A 17,880-nucleotide genomic window follows, 5' to 3' on the forward strand; every position below is an offset into this window, starting at 1 on the left:
CCCCCCCAAAACCTTTGTTCCTCCCCTCCGGTGAGAGCCTCTCCCGCTGAAAGGGGTAGAGGTCAGCTGGCAAGGCCATCAGCCATGCCAGCATCAGTCCCAGGTCTCCGAGAGGAAGGCCCGGAGTGGGCTGGAGACTTGGGGGAAGCAGGCTGAGGAGAGGGCATAAAGGGAAGGATCCGAGGGCACCACGCAGCCACCACCCCCCAGCACAGCCCAAGGACCCACCAGGGGTTACACAGCTGGTGCACGGTGTCATGGGGTGCGTAGCGCTGGCGGCGGTAGTAGCAGGGGCACTGGGCGCCAGGCACACAGAGGGTGCCGTTCCAGAAGAGGCCTCGAGGGCACTCACAGCCGCTCACACACTCTTCCCCGCAGGACTCCTCCTCTCCCTGACCCACTCTCTCGCAGCTGGGTGGGCAGAGGGAGACGCAGTCGGAGTAGAGCTGGCCCCCGGGGCACAGGCGCTCTGTGGGCACAGGAGTGAGCTGTGATCCCCCGCCAGGTCCCAGCCAATCCCGCAGGGTGGGGAGGCCCAAGCAGTACCACAGAAGCCAGGCTTCCTCCAGCGAATGTGGATGTGCCACCTGGCACAGGCCTGAGCGTAGCTGGCAAAGGTGGCACAAACAGCCTCTTGCCCACCGCCCATCAGGGCCCCTGTGCAGTAGGCAAAAAGGCAGGCCTCGTGGTACTCAGCAGGGGAAACCTGCAGGAAAAGACGGCCCCTCAGCAAAGAGCCTCAGCAAACACCCCCTGCCTCCTGCTTCCATCACTCCATGACTTGTAACCAAACAGATGGGCCCCAGAAGAGACCTCAGAGATCACACATATATATGTGCTGGCCATTTCCCAGAGATAAAGCTGACGATGGGGAGGTGGAGGTTTGACAGAGGCCCAAAGTAACCCACAGGCAGGGCCAGACCAGCTGGCTGCCACCTCTCTAGCACCCTCCCTTGGATGCCAGATACCACCCCCACCCCATCCATACCTGGGCATGGCACTGCCCAAATGGACCTTCCAGCAGCTGATGGCACACGTCCTGGGCTTCAGCCCGCAAATGGCCAGGCTCCACGTCTGCCTCTGTGAGCCTCAAGGCGCCGTCACAGCCCTTGGCCACCTCCACCGCATCCAGGCACCCAGGCTGGGGACAAAGGACATCAGGCCAGGCGGCAGTAATGAGGGATATTAACCAGGACCCCAGAAAAATGCCTGCTGCTCTCACACAGCATCAAGGCCCCACTTCCAGCCTGTTGATGTGCAGCCTGTGTGTGTGTGTGTGTGTGTGTGCACATGCAGATCTCTGTGTGTTGGTGTGTAGCCTGTGTGTATGTGTGTGTGTGTGTGTGTGTGCACATGCAGATTTCTGTGTCTTGGTGTGTAGCCTGTGTGTGTGTATGTGTGTGTGTGCGCACATGCAGATCTCTGTGTGTTGGTGTGTAGCCTGTGTGTGTGTGTGTGTGTGTGCACATGCAGACCTTTGTGTGTTGGTGTGTAGCCTGCGTGTGTGTGCACATGCAGATCCCTGTGTGTTGGTGTGTAGCCTGTGTGTGTGTGCACATGCAGATCTCTGTGTGTTGGTGTGTAGCCTGTGTGTGTGTGTGTGTGCGCAAATGCAGACCTCTGTGTGTTGGTGTGTAGCCTGTGTGTGTGTGTGCACATGCAGATCTCTGTGTGTTGGTGTGCAGCCTGTGTGTGTGTGTGTGCACATGCAGATCTCTGTGTTGGTGTGTAGCCTATGTATGTATGTGCACATGCAGATCTCTGTGTGTTGGTGTATAGCCTGTGTGTGTGTGCACATGCAGATCTCTGTGTCTTGGTGTGCCGCCTGTGGCTGGGAAGAGAGGCAAAGTGGTAGCCCCAGGCTGGGCTGCAGTGGTCGGGATAAACGACCAACTGGTTCACCAGTGCTGGCCTCTGATGGCTAGTTCACAGCAGGCAGCCAGGCTTCCTGTGGGACCCCAAGGCCTGCCCTCTGCCCCTGAGGACCTGAGAGAGGGCCAGGCCCTGTCCTAGGTTACAGGCCAGCAATGAAACTGGGACAGGAACTTGGAGGTGCAGGAGTCAGGAGCCAGGCTAAAAAGCTGGGAGTGGGCAGGCAACTGGGAGGGAGGGGCCCCCAAGGCAGCCTCACCTCCGAGTCAGGGAGCCTCCAGGAATTTCCAAAGGTGGCTGCTAACATGGCCAGCCCTCCGCCTGGCTTCATGAAGTCATCTGAGAAGGGGTGAGGCAGAGTGCTGGGTCTGGGGCCTCCGGTCTTCCCTTCCCTGCTATACCAGCAACCAACCACACCCCACTTACCCTCTGGCAGGCCATTGTAGAGCCCACAGAGGCCTTGCGTCTGTCCCCAGAGCTCGTGGTCCACAGCGATGGAGATGGAGCCAGCCCTGTCCAGTCGTACCACGACCCCCAGGCCCCCTGACAGCACCAGCCAGTCCCCCAGCCACTGCAGGCTCAGCCCTGGGCACAGGAAGCAGTCACTTGCCCCCTGCAGCCACAATTCTCACCTGTCCCCCCACCACGGCAGGGCTCAGCTGCCCAGGGAAGGAAAGGAGAGGGAAATAACTCACACAATTCTCAAATTCTAGAGAGCTCTGCGCTTTATACCAAAAGTATATAATTTAAAGCAGAGTGACTGATTTCCATCACAGCTCTCTTTGAGAAGCTCATGAAAGCTGCGGATGCTCTCTGGAGAGAGTAAACTGCAAGTGAACTACGAAACACACGCATGCATGCACACACACGAATGCACACATACATGCACACAGGCACACACAGGCCTACATGCAGGAAGCTTGCCCCCACCTCACACTGCAGCCCAGCCAGGACAAAGGTTCTGTTAGGAGAGCTTCCCATCTCTTAGCACTGAAGTGCTACCTCACAGCACCCCTTTGAGGCTGGTAGGGAAACTGAGGCTTGGGCAGTTAGGTAGAGGGACCTGTCTGAGCTCGTGCTGCAAGAGTTTGGTGGAGGTAGTTGCAGAGGGTCGAGACTAGGCCTGGTTCCTCCCGGCCCCTCACTAGGTCTGCGCTTCAGTGCCTCCCATCAGCAATGGCTGGGGGCCCACAGTGGACTCGGTCCCAAACTGTCCCCTGCTCCTTTTCTGACTCTGCCTGCAGGGTGGAGAGACTGTCCCAGAGGAGCACGTGGTGGCCCCGCAACCTCTTGCTCCCCCAGCACCCTCACCGTGGAGCAGCCAAGACTGCCCTTCAGGTACCAGCTGCCCCTTCACAGACACATTTCCAGCCTGGATCAGCACCTCCTCGAGTCCCATCGTCACCTGGACCTTGGGGAGATGCATGGTGGAAGAGGGGGTCTAGGCTCTCTTCCTCCCCTGTCCAGCCTCCTCTCTGTGGCTGCCCCATCTCCCTCCCTCACCAGCTGACAGTGTCCCGGCTGGGGGCAGTGGTCCCCGGGTCTGAGGTGGACAGCCCAGGTGGAGTCTGCAGCACCCGCCAGCAGGTAGGTGCAGCGGCCCAGGAAGTGGTAGTGGCGTCCATCAAAGGTGCGGTAGTGGAAGCCCGACCAGGAGGCGCAGGTGGCCGAGGGACGCTGGTGCTGGCTCCACAGCTGGCCCACGGCCCCTGCTAGGGGCTGCAGGGGGGTTGGAGAAGAGGCACTGCCTGGGAGAGACACAGCAACTCTGAGAGAGAGACACCTCTGAGTGTGAGGAAGAGACGCAAGGCAAGGACACAGGGCGGCTGGCACAGCGGGAGGCGGGAGGGCAGTGTGTGGTCATCCTAGTGGCCTAGGGAGCCGGTATGGGCCCTGTAGAAGGGCCCAGAGCAGAACAACTCCACGTGAGAGTGCCTGGGGAGGCAGGAGGGGTGATGGCCAGGAGTGTGCCTGTCTGGCAGGCTGAGGTCTGTGGACCCACCTGGCAGGTGTTGGCTGGGGCAGCTGAGGCAGGCCTGGGATCTGCCATCCTGCCAGCTTCGTCCCCAGGGCCGGGCGCAGCACTCCTCCAGGCTTCCTGCCGAGGCATTGGCTGAGCCTGCCTGTAGCTGGCACTGCCACATGGCGAAGCAGTGGCCTTCACGACTGGCTTTGGTGAGGGCTGCGATAGGTGGGGAGAATGGGACAGACTCAGGCAGTGAGCGTGGGGCAGCCTGGAGCTCTCAGCCCAGCCCTGGTTCCCTGCCTGAAACCACACATCTGAGCGAACATCCCCTGCCCAGGACTCCCAGAAGGTACCGCTTCCCCAAAGGCACTCAGGCGCTTACCCTCAGTGCAGTGGGCACCCCCCCAGCCTGGGCAGCAAGCCCTCACTGTCCGGTTCCATGTGGCAGGCCGGGTTTCTGGGGGTCTTCATGCACCGAGCAGGTGGAAATGGGAGATGTTAGCATTCAGTCCAGTCCCACCCTGCGAAGGGCATTATTTCCCCTGGCCTTAATTTCCCCACATGCAAAGTGAGAATAATGTTGGGAAGGAGACCGTGGGGGTTGGGGGCAGAGGGAACAGACTTTGGGCCTCTCCCTGTCCTGTCCATCCCCCACCCTAATCTCACACTCTCCACGCTTCTCCAAGCCCACTCCCGACCTACTTCCCAAATGCCTGCTTCTGCCAGGGCCTCCCCACTCTCAGGATGTCCGGCCTGTCACTCCTTTCCTGCCCGGCAGACAGCCCAGGCTCTCACCCTTACTCACTTGTAGATAGGACAGAGCCCAGGCGCTGGGGACCGGGTAAGCCCCATGCGGCCACTCCAGGGCAGGTCCAGCCGCCAGCCCAGGCGGCTGTAATGGTCGAGGCTGGCACAGGGCACCAGTTCCTCCTGACGGGGTGCTACTTCCTCCTCCACACGAATGCTCTCCGTCCACTCACACCACCGCCTGCCCGTGATGGGGAACCACCGCTGCTGCCACCATTCCCTCTGTCACCAAAAGCCCTGTCCTATGACCCCACTCCCAGGGGTGGTTACTGAAGTAAGGAGGATGCTGAGGTAGGGAGAAACACTCATGGGAAGCGGTGGGGGTGGAGGGAGGACCCCAGGGGTGAGGGCGCGAAGTCTGATGCCCCAGAGGGTCCCTGGGCATGGGGCAGGAAGAGGACTCTTGTCAGAGGGGTCTAGGGTGGGCTGCTTACCCATCAGCCAGGGCCCTCACCATCCCAAAGAGGAGGGCAAGGAGCAGCATGGTGCCCTCACCCCTGGGGCACATTTGGGGAGAGTGAGGCTTGGGCTCGAGAGAGGCGTCGCTGCAGAGGGCACGGAGAGGCCAGTGCCGCTCTCTCCTGCCGAACGCAGCCTCCCCGAAGCCCAGTGGCCAGTCCTGAGGGCTGGGGAGGCTTTATTCTAGCCTCATGCTCCAGGGCACCAGCTGCCCACAACTGGATTGGACCTGCCACACTAGCCCCTCAGAAGCCAGCTCTCCCTGGAAACAGTCTCCTTCCCACCCCCTCCCAGGGTGTCTGTTTCTGCGTGTGTGTGTGTGTGTGTGTATTTTCACGTTCTCCGGCACTACCACAAATTAACAAGGGGCTCTGGGCAAGCCACCCTCCCTTCTGGGCCCCAATTTCCTTCCCAGTAAAAATTTTAGGGACTTCCCAGGAATGCACAGATGGGACTCAGACTCCAGTCATTCTTTGAAATTGTATGTGCACATTTTCCTGAAGACAGTTCTCTAAGTTTTATTATCAGATTCTCAAGAGGGCCATGACCCCATGAAAAGGTTAAGAGCTCGTAGGCTAAATGACTGATGGGGTCTTCCAGCCTTGAACTTCTGCCTGGATGGTGCTCCCCTGCCTCCCACCCCTCTCTTGCCCAAACTTAAGAGTGAGGGCCAGTGAGCAGGAGCCTTTCCAGGGTAGCTGGGGTTCCTGAGTGTTTGAGATGGGGGGGGGGCAACATGTACCCTTTTCTCCAGGGTCCAGATTCTTGCTGGGGATGATTATATGCGGCTGGTTGGGACCACCCTGTCTCCTCCGAGGGACTTCGAGTTTTTGGGGTCTAGAACTGGAAAGCCTGTGCTGAGGAATGACACGAACCTCTGGAAAGACGGGGTGGGGGAGCCAGCCCCCCCCCCAAGCCCTGGGCCAGAGCTAAGCCGGATGAAATAATCCGAGAGTCAGGCTGGGAGGGGCAGTGACAGGCTCCACGGGGGAATCCGGGGTCCATCCTGGTTCCAGCAGAGCTCCGAGCACACCCGGACACCCGGGCTGGAATGCGGCCTAGACCTCGGATTCCAGGCCCCTCCGTCTCCTAAACCTGATATCCCTCCCAGCATCCTATAAAGTGGTTCCACCTGGGGGAGGAGGGGGCATACTGAGGACCAGAGCTGGGCCGGGCTCCCCTTCTCCCGGGTTCACATTGATCCTGGGGCCAAAAAAGGGTCCGGAGTGAGTCTCTCAGGCGGTCGGTAAAGGATGGCTGGGATCAACCCCCCTCTGGAGTCCTCAGCAAGGGCCACACTCACACCCAGACACCCCCTTTCCTGTTTACACACGCGCACACTCTCGCTTTAAGTCTCACAGCACCGACACAGGTGCGCGGCCACACCCCAGCATGAACAGTGACACAAGCCGCTCCAGGGGCTCCCTTCAGCCTGCAGGCAGAGGAGCCGTCACAGCTGAGCCTGGGCATGGGGTGCTCTTCCAGGGACTCAACCCTGTGGTGGGCTGCGGTAGCAAGAGCTCAAGGGTCATGCACCTGCTCCCCTTTCCAGCCTCATTCTCAGCTCCGCATTCACACTGGGGCTGATCCACCCGCACTTGGATTGGGAAGCGAACCGAGTCGCAGTCACCCTTTCCCCTAAAGGGGCAGAAGGGAGTAAGCTGGAACCCAGGGGAGTTTGGAGAAAGCTCAGGGAGAGGAGACCAGGAGCAACAGTCCAGACTTTAGCATCTGTGGCGCTTTCAGGAGCGGGGTGCAGCGGGGACTAGGCCGAGGAGACACCTCGTAACCCAGGCTGGGAGGGCGAGGGGAGTTCCCTGAGGAGCTGGCGCTGGGGCTCACAGCTGCCCTCCACATCTAACGCCAGGTGGTGTCCGGACCAGCAGGGCCTCCTCCCCGCCAGCGTCTCCCGCCCAAAGAGCCCTCCCCTCTCTGCAGCCTCCACGCAGACCCTCCCCGGACCCTGCCCTCAGAGTCTCCGCCCAGTCCCGTCCCAGCCTCGCCCCCCGGAGCTCCAGACCCGGCCCGGCCTTCTCCCAGGGGACCCGGCTCAAAGTCCTCTCCCCAATTTCTACTTCGAAGGGCCGGTTCTCGAAGGCACCCGCCCAGCCCTCTCTCCCGTCTCCCCCAGCGGCTCCCGCGGCTGGTTTCGAAGCGGGTCCTGGGGACTCCGGGAGAGGGGCTGTGGATCTGGGTGGAGCCGGGTGGCATCCGGGTGGAATCCGGGTGGAGAACGGGGTCGGGACCGGAGCTTGCCTACCGACCACCCCCCCGGGGGCCGTCCTCCCGCGGGAGTGCGGCGCTGCACACCCGGCTAGCACCGGCGACTTAGAAACCGCAGCGCACGACTCTCTCGCTCCCCCGACACGCCCCCTCCTCGTCCCCCCAACTCCTCCTCGTCCTCCCCACCCGCTCGCGCTCCACCTTTCCCCGGCTCCTCCCTCCGCGGCCGCGAGCACCCTCCCTCAGCACCCTTCCCCGCAGCCCGAGTGCCCTTCCTCCCCAGCTTCCTCGCCCTCCTCCACCCGCTCTCGCATCACCCTCCCCTCCCCTCCCCGGTCCCGAGCTCCCACTCCGGCACCTACTCCGGAGAAGGGGCCTCAGGACCATCACCTGCCCACCTAAGCCTGCCGTGCTCCCTCCCGGGACCCCAATCCTGAAGCCTCTTGCCCCTGACTCCCCCAGCCCGGCGCGCTGGGGCTCCCCTCCCGCTCCTCGGTCCCTCCTCCCTCACGGGCGCGGCTTCCCGGCTCCCGCTCCCAGCGCGTCTATCCCTCTCCTCCCCGCGAAGTTTCGGGGCTGTCAGTCTGTCAGTCTTTCGGGCCGTCAGCACCCGAGCGCAGGCGGCGGGCGCCATTGTGAGTAGAGCCGGCGGGGCCGGAGGCCCGGGCGCCTGGGTCCCCGCAGCGCGGGCGGAGCGGCCGGCCCGCCAGGTAAGGGCCGGGGAGGCTTCGCTGCAGGCGGCCCCGCCCGCGCCTCCCGCCGCGCTGCGCTCGGGTCGCGGCGGGCTCCGTGCAGGTGACAGCCCCGGGGTGGGGGCGCGGCCGGCCGGCGTGGGGGAGGGGCAGGGTCGGGGGAGCTCCGGGACTGGCGGGAGGGAGGGCAAGCCCGGCGCGGGCGGGGTGAGGCTGTGGGGGTCGAGGGGGCCGGGGGGGTGCTGGAAGGAAGGGCGGCGACTAGGAGGGGGCCGGGCGGGAGGCAGGTGGAAAGGGGCCGGCGGGCCCCGAGGGGAGGAGAGAGGGAGTGTGGGAGGGGGCCGAGGGGGAAGGGGAGGAAGAAGCGGGCGCTGGGGACCCGGCCGCTAGGGAGGGGAGGGACAGGAGGGCGCTGACAGGTGAGCCCCGGAGCCGGGGAGGAGGCCGGGACCCGGAGTGACGTCGGCGATCGGAGCTGCTCGGGAGGACGGCGCGGCAGGGAGGTGGAACTGAGGGTCCGGTCCGGAGGAAAACTTGGGAGGGGTGAGAAGAAGTCCGAGGGGAGCAGGAACGGGGAAGGGGCGCTGCGGGGGAGGGGAGAGGCGCGGAGGGATGCTCCGAGGGGAGGCGGGGTGGGAAGGACAGGACCCGCGAGAAGGTCCCGAGCGAGCGGGTCAGTCCTAGACCCCCAGGCTTGGAGGCCGGAGGACCCGGGAGCTGGGGAGCGGCCCGGGAGGGGGAGGGGAAGAGCGGTTCGGGGGACTGGGGACGGGGAGGGAAGCGAAGCCGGAGACTGCTGGGGAGACAGAGGGGGAAGGGAGGCGGGGGCCTCGGAGGGGAAGGAGAGCTGCAGCAGGGAGGGAGGGAGGGAGGGAAGGAGGGGGAGGGCGGCGGGGAGACGGGGGGGGAGGGCTGGAAAGGGGGAGGGGAAGGGAACCGAGGTGAGGCGAGGGAAGGAGAAGGAAGGGAAACCGGGGTGGGGGAGGAGAGGAGGGAGGAGAGGGGAGGGGAAAGGAGAACGGGGTTGGGGAGAAGCGCTGAGAGGAGGAGGGCGAGTGTTGGGGAGGAAGGAAAAGAGGAGGGGGAAAGGAAGGGAGAGGGTGTGCAGCCGGGGAGGGAGATGGAGCGGGGGAGAACCGGGAGGGCAGGGAAAGGCAGCCCGGAGTCTGGAGGGGGAGGGGAGCTCTGCCGCTGAGACGGCCGGGAGCGGAGGGTCGGGGAGGCGGTGGCAGAGGAGGGCCGACCCCGAGGGGGCCTCGAGGGGTTGGCCCTGCCGGGCGCGGGCGGGCGGAGCCGGAGGGCTGGGGGCGGGGCCGGGCGGCGGCCCGATTCGCGGGGAGAGAGGGCGGAAGGCAGAGAGAGCGGGAGGGGCGGGGCAGAGGGAAGGCAGCCGGGGAGATGGGGGAGGGGAGCCTGCTGGGGGAGGGGCGGGGGAGCCGAGGGAGGAGGAGCAGGGAAGGGGCAGTCCGGGCGGTGTCCGGGCCTGGGGCAGCCCCTCGCGGATAAGCGGTGGTGTTGCGGTAGGGGTTTAGGTAGAGGCCGTCATTTTCTACCTACAAGAATCTCCTCTCGAGGACCTCCCCTAGCCCTAAAGTGACACTCACCTCCGCCCCTGGGCTGGCTCCTGTTTCACCAGCTCCGGCAGTGACAGCTGGAGGGCCTAAGAGATGAAGTTTCCCACTCCCCACCCTGGGCCCTCACCCTTCAGCGTCTCCCCAGAGAATCAAATCTTTCTGCAGTTCCCCAGGCAAGGACACTGGGGCATGGAGTTGGGGTGCTGATGGGTTGGGGCTGGCGCTGAGAGACCTGCCAGGTGAGGGGTGGTGCGGCTGGTTTCCAGAGCTGAACAGAGCTGGCAGAAATGGCTTCAAGGCCTTCTGGTGCCACCTTCAAAGATCTTGGTTTTCTGAAATCCATTTTCCCTAATTTCCCCTACCTGTACCTAGAGATGTCCCTTTTGAAGCTCCTGGGGAGAGCCCACAGGGAGAGGTTGGGCAGAGCCAGGCCTCAGGTGGAAGCTGGCGTGGGACGAATCTGAATATGGCTGTCTTTTCTCCATAGGGTCTGTGGCCTGATCCCAGGAGGTGCTACTCTGGGTTGCCATGAGGGAGACCTTGGAGGCCTTCAGCTCCCTGGGTGAGCTGGCAGAAATGAAGGGACTTGAGGAAGGGCTTAGGAGGATTCAGGGGCATCTATGACTCATACAGCAGAGCCACCCTCAGGAGGCTGCAACCCTGAGGCCCCAGGGGCCGTAGGGCAGCCTCCTTTTCTGTAGCATGGGTTCTCAGTGCCTGGAACACGGTGGAGGCTGTGCTCTAGAACATATGCACACTCCCGCACTCACAGAGCACAGTGATATTTACATCTGTGCTATCTCTCCCTTCTGTCCTTTTTGACTCTACTCAAAAGGACTGAGCTTGACACCTGTCCATGTCCATGCTGGCGAGAGAGCCTGTCCTTCCTGAGCAGGTTGGGAAAAGCCTCTTGGGCAGGCTGGGAAGGGGAAAAGCCCCCTCCTCTGATTACTTGTTCTGTACTGGATGCTTTACTTGGACCCATCCTTCTGCCTGTAACAGGATTCTCTGTGGGACAGCCAGAGATGGCCCCCCAAAATGAGCCCAGGGAAGGATCCCATAATGCCCAGGAGCAGATGTCCTCTTCCAGGGAAGAGAGAGCACTGGGCGTGTGCTCAGGTAGGTAACAGGAACCAGGGAGAGGCTCAGGGAGGAGTCTGCCTGCTTCCCTCCCTCCCTCCCTGCTTCCATCCTATCCTCCCTCCCTCCTTCCCTCCCTCCCTTCTTTCCTTCCTTCCTTCCATTCATTAAATATTTATTTTATTTTTTTATTTTTTTATTTTTTTATTTTTTATTATTTTTTTTTTTTTGAGATGGAGTTTCTCTCTTGTTACCCAGGCTGGAGTGCAATGGCGCGATCTCGGCTCACCGCAACCTCCGCCTCCTGGGTTCAGGCAATTCTCCTGCCTCAGCCTCCTGAGTAGCTGGGATTACAGGCACGCGCCACCATGCCCAGCTAATTTTTTGTATTTTTAGTAGAGACGGGGTTTCACCATGTTGACCAGGTTGGTCTCGATCTCTCGACCTTGTGATCCACCCGCCTCGGCCTCCCAAAGTGCTGGGATTACAGGCTTGAGCCACTGCGCCCGGCCTCATTAAATATTTATTAAGTACCTACTATGTGTGGGGTGCTATTTTAAACATTTGGAATACCTCAGTAACCAAATAGTCAAAGATCCCTACCTTCAAGAGCTTAATCCTAATGACTGCAGAGAGTCAGCAAACAATAAATGTAAAAATAAGGAAATTTATGAACTATGTTCAAAGATGATTATAGCTCTGGGGGAGGGGATAGTGTCTGGTGAGGGGATTGAAGGGGCCTGGGAATGGGTGGGGCATGTTACAGGATTAAATACGGTGATGAGAGTAGGTGTCTTTGGGAAGGTAAGATTTGTGCAGGATTTGAAGGAGCGGAGGGAAGCCGGGCATGGTGGCTCATTGGGAGGCCAAGGTGGAAGGACTGCTTGAGGCAAGGAGTTCGAGAGCAGCCTGGGCTATGTGGTGAGACCCTGTCTCCACAAAAAATTAAAAATTAGGGAGGTAGTGGCTTATGCCTGTACTCCTAGCTACTTGGGAGACTGGGGCAGCAGCATCCCTTGAAGCCCAGGCTGCAGTGAGGTATGACTGTGCCACTGCACTCCAGCCTGGGTGACAAAGAGGACCTTTCTCTAGAAAAATAAAAATAAAAGAGGTGAAGGAGGCAGCTCAGCAGATTTGGGAAACATGCCTCAGGCAGGAGTACAGCCAGAACAGAGCACTAAGGCAGGAATGTGCCTAGATTTGGACATCCTGATCCTCCCCAGTGATTTGCTTGGAACTAGGGTCCATCTGGGGGCTGGGAAGGCCCCAGCCCTTCTCCTGGGGGCCTCAGGTCAGGGGCCTTCCTTGCTTCCATGATCTTATGTACACATACTCCCGAAACTCCTCACAGTGGTGGGTCTTGCAACCTGCATACCCTTAGCAGCTGCCCTGCTTGAAGGAGGCTGAGCAGTCCCAGGGAAGCTGGGAACTCAGCCCCTGAATTCAGGTAGGATGTGGGAGGAACCCTGTGGGGTGGGCTGGAGCCAGGGTTTCAAATGCTCCTGCTTCCCAGCATCAGTGGGGCCCTTTGCCCATCTGTGATATCTCCAGAGTCCTTGAAGTATCCTATTCTCTGCCAGGGCAAGAGGCCCCCACACTGGAGGAAGGAGCGGGCACAGAACAAGCCAAGGCCCCCTGCAGAGGCCAGGCATGTACAGCACAGAAGGCTCAGCCTGCGGGCCCCTGCCCAGGTAAGTCTTCCCATCACTTCATCCCACCATGGGTTCAGGCCAAGGGAACAGGGGCCCAGCAAGCTCCAGAGCTGCTATCTCATGAGGCAGGTAATCCCCCGAGACAGGCAGTCCAGGGCCTTCCAACCCAGGATGAGTTCAGGCCCTGGTACCTTTCCGCTGTAGAGCTTCAGTGCCCAAAGAGAATTTCACATCTGTAGATGGCAGGAGTCAGAGAGGCTGGTCACCAAAGAGAAACACAGCCTCCCTTCAAATGCCTTCTAGAAATCCTAACTCCCCCTCCTTATTTCCCCCAGCCTAAGTCTAATTACAGTTGCCAGGAAGATACATGGCTTTGACCAGACTTTTCACTGCCTCTCCCCTGACACGCTCCCTTCCCAGCTTCCACGGATTGGGAGGGCACCCGGATGCTCCACATCTGCCATATCCAACTCATCTCCCCATACCCAGGGTGATCAAACTGCTCATTCACTCTCAACAATCCCACCAGTACTTCCTTCCACTGGCACCATCCTTATTGCCTTTGCCTGAGGGATATCATTTCTCTAGCAAGAATTTATAGAGTGCCTACCACATACAGGCTGTGTTCAGTGTACAGTGTAAAGAGATGAGCCGTCGAGTTACCTGGCCCTGGTTTGAATCTTTGCTCTGCACCTGCTAGCTGAGTGCTCTCAGATAGGCTACCTTGTCGCCGGGAGCTTTGGTTTGTGAAGATTTGTGACAGTGTGTGTACACTTCATCTACAGTTGCTCCTCAATAAGTGGTGGCCGTCCCCATTTTTATCAGATGCATAAAGACACCTTTCTTATCAGACATAGAAGAAATGGAACACAAAATGTCTGCTCCCCAGAAGATAAAATCTGTTTGCGATGACATTAATATGAGCCAGAACAAAGAATTAAAAGAACAGTATGAAGGCAAGTTACAAAGAAGTTCAAAAGTGTTCACAGAAGGTGCTGTAGGAGTTTATGCTAAAAGATCCACATACTTTGGGAATTCGTCAAAAAGCATTAACTTGTGGGGCATTTTGAGAATGGCGTAGATGTCAGTTCTGAAGAGGGTGGGGTGGAGGATAGGAAGACGTTCTAGGCTGAGAAGACCTCGCAGCAGGAAAAGCGGGGAGAGTAACTTGGCTGAAGTGGAAGGTCCATGCCTGGGAGAAAGAAAGCTGGACTAGGTTGGGGTGAGCCTCAGATGCAGCCAGAACCTGTTTTATCTTACAAATAATAGAGTGCTGGGCTGGGCACTGTGGCTCATGCCTGTGATCCTGGTGGCTCAGGAAGCTGGGTGGGAGAATTGCTTGAGGCCAGGAGTTCGAGACCAGCCTGGGCAACACCGCAAGACCCCATCTCTGAAAACATAAAAAATATTAGCCAGGCATGGCGGTGCACATCTGTAGTCCCGGCCGCTTGGAAGTTCGAGGTGAGAGAATCACTTGAGCCCAGGAGTTTGAGGCTGCAGTGATCATGCCATTGCACTCCAGCCTGGGAGACAGAGCAAGACCCTGACTCAATGAAAAATAAATATGTGCTATTGATGGTTCTTGAGTAGAAAAGTGAAGAGTGACACAATGAAGGTGAAAGCAATATCACAGTAGGATAAGTAGACAGGGATTTGGAGTCAGTGGGCTGATAGAAACTGGGAGTACGTAGCTTCAGCTCCAAAACCAACCTGGTCTGCCACCAGGTGATCCACTTCTGATTGTGGAAGTCCACGTGTGATGGAATCAAGGCTCAAGCCAGACAGGAACTCAAATTACCTGGTTCAGTGTCTCACAGATGAGAATCACTTTGGGAGCTTTAAAAATGTGAGCACATTCATGGGCCTTGCCCCCTTTGAACATCTGCTCCAAGTTCCCCAGGAGCTGATGGTGCAGCACCAGGCGTAGGAGCTTTAAACTAGTCCAACTCTTAACACAAAGGCAGAACTTTCTGAGCAGACTAAGAAATGTAGCTCAAAGAGGGTAAGTGACTGAACCAAAGTCACACTCCTCGTTAGTGACAGAGGAGAACCTAAGTGAGATGCTCCTGTCTGGACCCCGGGCTTCTTCCTCTTGGCTGGACCATTGCAGCACCTGAGAGGGGCAACACTCCAGCAGAACCCCCTGCAACCTGCCCTTTGGCTGAGGCTCCCCCAGAGCGCCCTCCCTGCTCCTCTGGATTCAGTGTTCTTTAGTTCCCCAGGCCCCGTAAACTCCATCCTTGTCTTCCTAAATGGCGATTTATCTTCAGGCTGTCACAGCAGGAAAGAAGGGAGTAGCAGGAATATGAGGGCACCCTGGTTCCGTGGCCACTAGAGGCAGGGTGGGCTGCGGGTGGCGGTTAGAGAGCAAGAGAAGCAGCCCAGGTGAGATGTTGCGGGGAAGGAGGCTCTAGTCCTAAGCTTAAAGTCAGCCAGGTCTGGGTTTGGGACTCTCAGGTGTATGGTGAGAAAGCTTCTGAGTGTGGCCAGTTTGCAGTACCAAGGAGAGCTGCTGAACGGAAGGTGGAGACTGAGGTCCCAGAAAGGCAGTGCTGGAGCAGGAAGATCTGGGCCAGCCACCAAAGTGATGTGAACCTGGAGTGAAGCAGGGGACTGAAGCTCTGACGACCTTCCTCTTCAGGGTTGCGGGAGGGCTCCTGGGCACAAGCAGGCCGGGAGGAAGCCCCCAGGAGGGATGTGGTGTTCACACGCATCCCAGGCTGCAGAAAGTGCAGGAGGAGGACTGCGAAGATTTGCGGATTTGTCACTCCAGGAACTGCTAGGTAGAGTGGACAGCAGAGCCAGACCGCAGGGCTCCAGGAAGTGGAGATCCTGTAGTTAAATAAACGTTGCCGCATGTGGAGCTCAATACACAATTCTTGCTTTGACTTTTCAGGAGACGAGTGGATGATTCGGAAGGTGAAGGTGGAGGATGAGGATCAGGAGGCAGAAGAGGAGGTCGAATGGCCCCAGCATCTATCATTACTTCCCAGCCCCTTTCCTTCGCCTGACCTGGGGCATCTGGCTGCAGCTTACAAACTGGAGCCGGGGGCCCCGGGGCCGCTGGGTGGGCTCCCGCTGTCCGGGTGGGCTCCGATCCCCGAGAAGCCCTACGGCTGCGGGGAGTGTGAGCGGCGCTTCCGGGACCAGCTGACGTTGCGACTGCACCAGCGGCTGCACCGGGGCGAGGGCCCCTGCGCCTGCCCTGACTGCGGCCGCAGCTTCACGCAGCGCGCCCACATGCTGCTGCACCAGCGCAGCCACCGCGGCGAGCGGCCTTTCCCGTGCTCCGAGTGCGACAAGCGCTTCAGCAAGAAGGCCCACCTGACCCGCCACTTGCGCACGCACACTGGCGAGCGGCCCTACCCGTGTGCGGAGTGCGGCAAGCGCTTCAGCCAGAAGATCCACCTGGGCTCGCACCAGAAGACCCACACCGGCGAGCGGCCCTTCCCCTGCATGGAATGCGAGAAGCGCTTTCGAAAGAAGACTCACTTGATTCGGCACCAGCGCATCCACACGGGTGAGAGGCCCTACCAGTGCGCGCAGTGCGCACGCAGCTTCACGCACAAGCAGCACTTGGTACGGCACCAAAGAGTGCACGAGGCAGCCGGCCCGGCCCGGCCCTCTCTTGACGCGCCCGCTTCTCCCCATGCCACCGCCCAGTCCTTCACCGCATCCCCTCCCGGGCCAAAGCCTTTCGCCTGCTCGGACTGCGGCTTGAGCTTCGGCTGGAAAAAGAACCTCGCCACGCACCAGTGTCTGCACCGCAGCGAGAGTCGCCCCTTTGGGTGTGACGAGTGCGCACTGGGCGCCACCGTGGATCCCGCCACCGCCGAGCCCCTGGCCAGCGCGCCTGGCGGACCAAGCTGCGTCCCGGTATCCGATCCTGCGATGCCCCAGCGCGACCCCTCGGGCGATCGGTCCTTTTTCTGCCCGGACTGCGGGCGCGGCTTCGCCCACGGGCAGCACCTGGCGCGGCACCGGCGCGTGCACACGGGCGAACGGCCCTTCGCCTGCACGCAGTGTGGCCGCCGCTTCGGCTCGCGGCCCAATCTGGTCGCCCATTCCAGGGCCCACAGCGGCGCCAGGCCTTTCGCCTGCGCTCAGTGCGGCCGCCGCTTCAGCCGCAAGTCGCACCTGGGCCGCCACCAGGCGGTACACACCGGCAGCCGCCCCCACGCCTGCGCCGTCTGCGCCCGCAGCTTCAGCTCCAAAACCAACCTGGTCCGCCACCAGGCGATCCACACGGGCTCCCGCCCCTTCTCCTGCCCGCAGTGCGGAAAGAGCTTCAGCCGCAAGACCCACCTAGTGCGGCACCAGCTCATTCACCGCGAAGCCGCTCCCGTGGCCCCGGACGCCGCCCTCGCGCCCCCAGCCTGGTCCGCACCCCCCGAGGTGGCGCCACCCCCGCTCTTCTTCTGAGCTTTGTTCTCACCAGGACCCTTCCTCTGCCCACAGTTTCCAGAGGCCCTTGCCGTGAGAACGCCTGGGTTGTGTACTGCGGCTTGGGTTGCTGCCGGAAGGCTTGGCTGCCGCAGGACTCCTGTTTCCTTCCAGCAGTGTCTGAGTCCGCACTGCACTCGCAGCTCAGACCTCCGAGGGCAGAGACGCAAGCGAACCCGTGCTGGGAACAGTTGAGGCTGAAGTCCTTGCAAGGCTCCCACCCAGGTGCCCCATCGGAAAGCAGATGTTTTCAGCGCGGCCTCGACTGGGGCGGGAAGGAGTGGTTATCTATGTCCTTAAAGTTTCATAAAAATTAAACTCACAAAGTTCCGGGGCTGTTACACGACGAGTCGAGAGGGAACCCCTGAGTCTCCTTGGCCACTGTCCCGCCTCCATCCACACACAGACTACCCCCTTTCCCTTTCTGTCCTGGGTAAGTTACATTTAGCCAGATGCTGTTAATTGGTTCTCCCAAATCAAAATGTAATATACTTATTCACCAAACTACCACCCTGGCTCCTGCTTCTAGCTCTGAAGTATAAGGAAGGATGTACATTAGGATGCATTTCTCCTGTGCCAGGTGTCACAGGCTGGAGCCGAAGCGGGGCAGGCCGTCCTTTGTCGTGGGCTTGGAAACTCTGTCCGGCCTCTGTTTGCAGCTCTTTCCGGGGTTTCGGAGCTCAGGGCGTGAGGAAGGAGGGGTTGCATCCGCTGCAGGTGAAGATTGCTTCCACATCGCACTTGCTGCAAGTCCTCTCTTGAGGTTGCTGGGTCCAGAAGTCTCTGTATTGCCCTTCTCTAGCCTAGGCAGGTACGAGAGCTGCGGCTGCCTGTCGGTGAGCAGAAAGGGTAGGATAATGGGCTGGCAGTGATTATCTTGGGTTTGACCCTCCTCTGCCTCTCATGGGACTTGGAGCGGAGTATTACTCATTTCCCAGTGAGCGGGGATGAGAGGCCAGAGCAGTGGCTTGAGAGAGGGAAGGGCCTTTCACACCTGTGAAGGAGTTTAGACCACGTCCCAGGGAGGGGGAGCCCGGCAGTGTTATGTGGGGAAGGAACAGAGCCGCACTTAACATTCCTGCATTTTGGAAAGATGTCTGGCTAGACAACTC

General features: G+C 60.0%; 2 protein-coding genes across 5 annotated transcripts in view; one reads left to right on the plus strand and one right to left on the minus strand.

Moving 5' to 3' along the window:
- Window positions 1-7,961, minus strand: part of LOC101044730 (SCO-spondin) — a 62,248-nt gene extending 54,287 nt beyond the window's left edge. Inside the window, exons 1-15 of the mRNA XM_074379876.1 lie at window positions 7,775-7,961; window positions 7,577-7,685; window positions 6,641-6,742; window positions 6,464-6,536; window positions 5,847-5,941; window positions 4,644-4,826; window positions 4,221-4,303; window positions 3,875-4,054; window positions 3,376-3,620; window positions 3,184-3,283; window positions 2,299-2,457; window positions 2,132-2,211; window positions 989-1,141; window positions 547-706; window positions 229-469 (exon numbers count right to left, since the gene is read on the minus strand). Of these exons, the coding sequence (XP_074235977.1) occupies window positions 229-469; window positions 547-706; window positions 989-1,141; window positions 2,132-2,211; window positions 2,299-2,457; window positions 3,184-3,283; window positions 3,376-3,620; window positions 3,875-4,054; window positions 4,221-4,303; window positions 4,644-4,826; window positions 5,847-5,941; window positions 6,464-6,536; window positions 6,641-6,742; window positions 7,577-7,685; window positions 7,775-7,961 (2,150 nt within the window). The remainder of the gene's footprint in view (window positions 1-228; window positions 470-546; window positions 707-988; window positions 1,142-2,131; window positions 2,212-2,298; window positions 2,458-3,183; window positions 3,284-3,375; window positions 3,621-3,874; window positions 4,055-4,220; window positions 4,304-4,643; window positions 4,827-5,846; window positions 5,942-6,463; window positions 6,537-6,640; window positions 6,743-7,576; window positions 7,686-7,774) is intronic.
- Window positions 7,323-16,842, plus strand: ZNF467 (zinc finger protein 467). Of its 4 annotated transcripts, none has more exons than XM_039472568.2 (6): window positions 7,323-8,037; window positions 9,656-9,766; window positions 10,081-10,155; window positions 10,596-10,712; window positions 12,254-12,364; window positions 15,222-16,842. In XM_039472568.2, exons 3-6 carry the CDS (start codon window positions 10,122-10,124, stop codon window positions 16,745-16,747), a joined length of 1,788 nt encoding a protein of 595 aa, XP_039328502.1. In that variant the 5' UTR covers window positions 7,323-8,037; window positions 9,656-9,766; window positions 10,081-10,121; the 3' UTR covers window positions 16,748-16,842. The 4 variants fall into 4 exon arrangements, with proteins under 4 accessions (XP_039328502.1, XP_039328503.1, XP_039328501.1 ...); XM_039472567.2 differs by lacking the exon at window positions 7,323-8,037 and adding an exon at window positions 8,049-8,562; XM_039472569.2 differs by lacking the exon at window positions 9,656-9,766.
- Window positions 16,843-17,880: the final 1,038 nt, after the last annotated feature.

This window comes from Saimiri boliviensis, chromosome 10 (assembly GCF_048565385.1).
Source record: "Saimiri boliviensis isolate mSaiBol1 chromosome 10, mSaiBol1.pri, whole genome shotgun sequence".
Classification (NCBI taxonomy): domain Eukaryota; kingdom Metazoa; phylum Chordata; class Mammalia; order Primates; family Cebidae; genus Saimiri; species Saimiri boliviensis.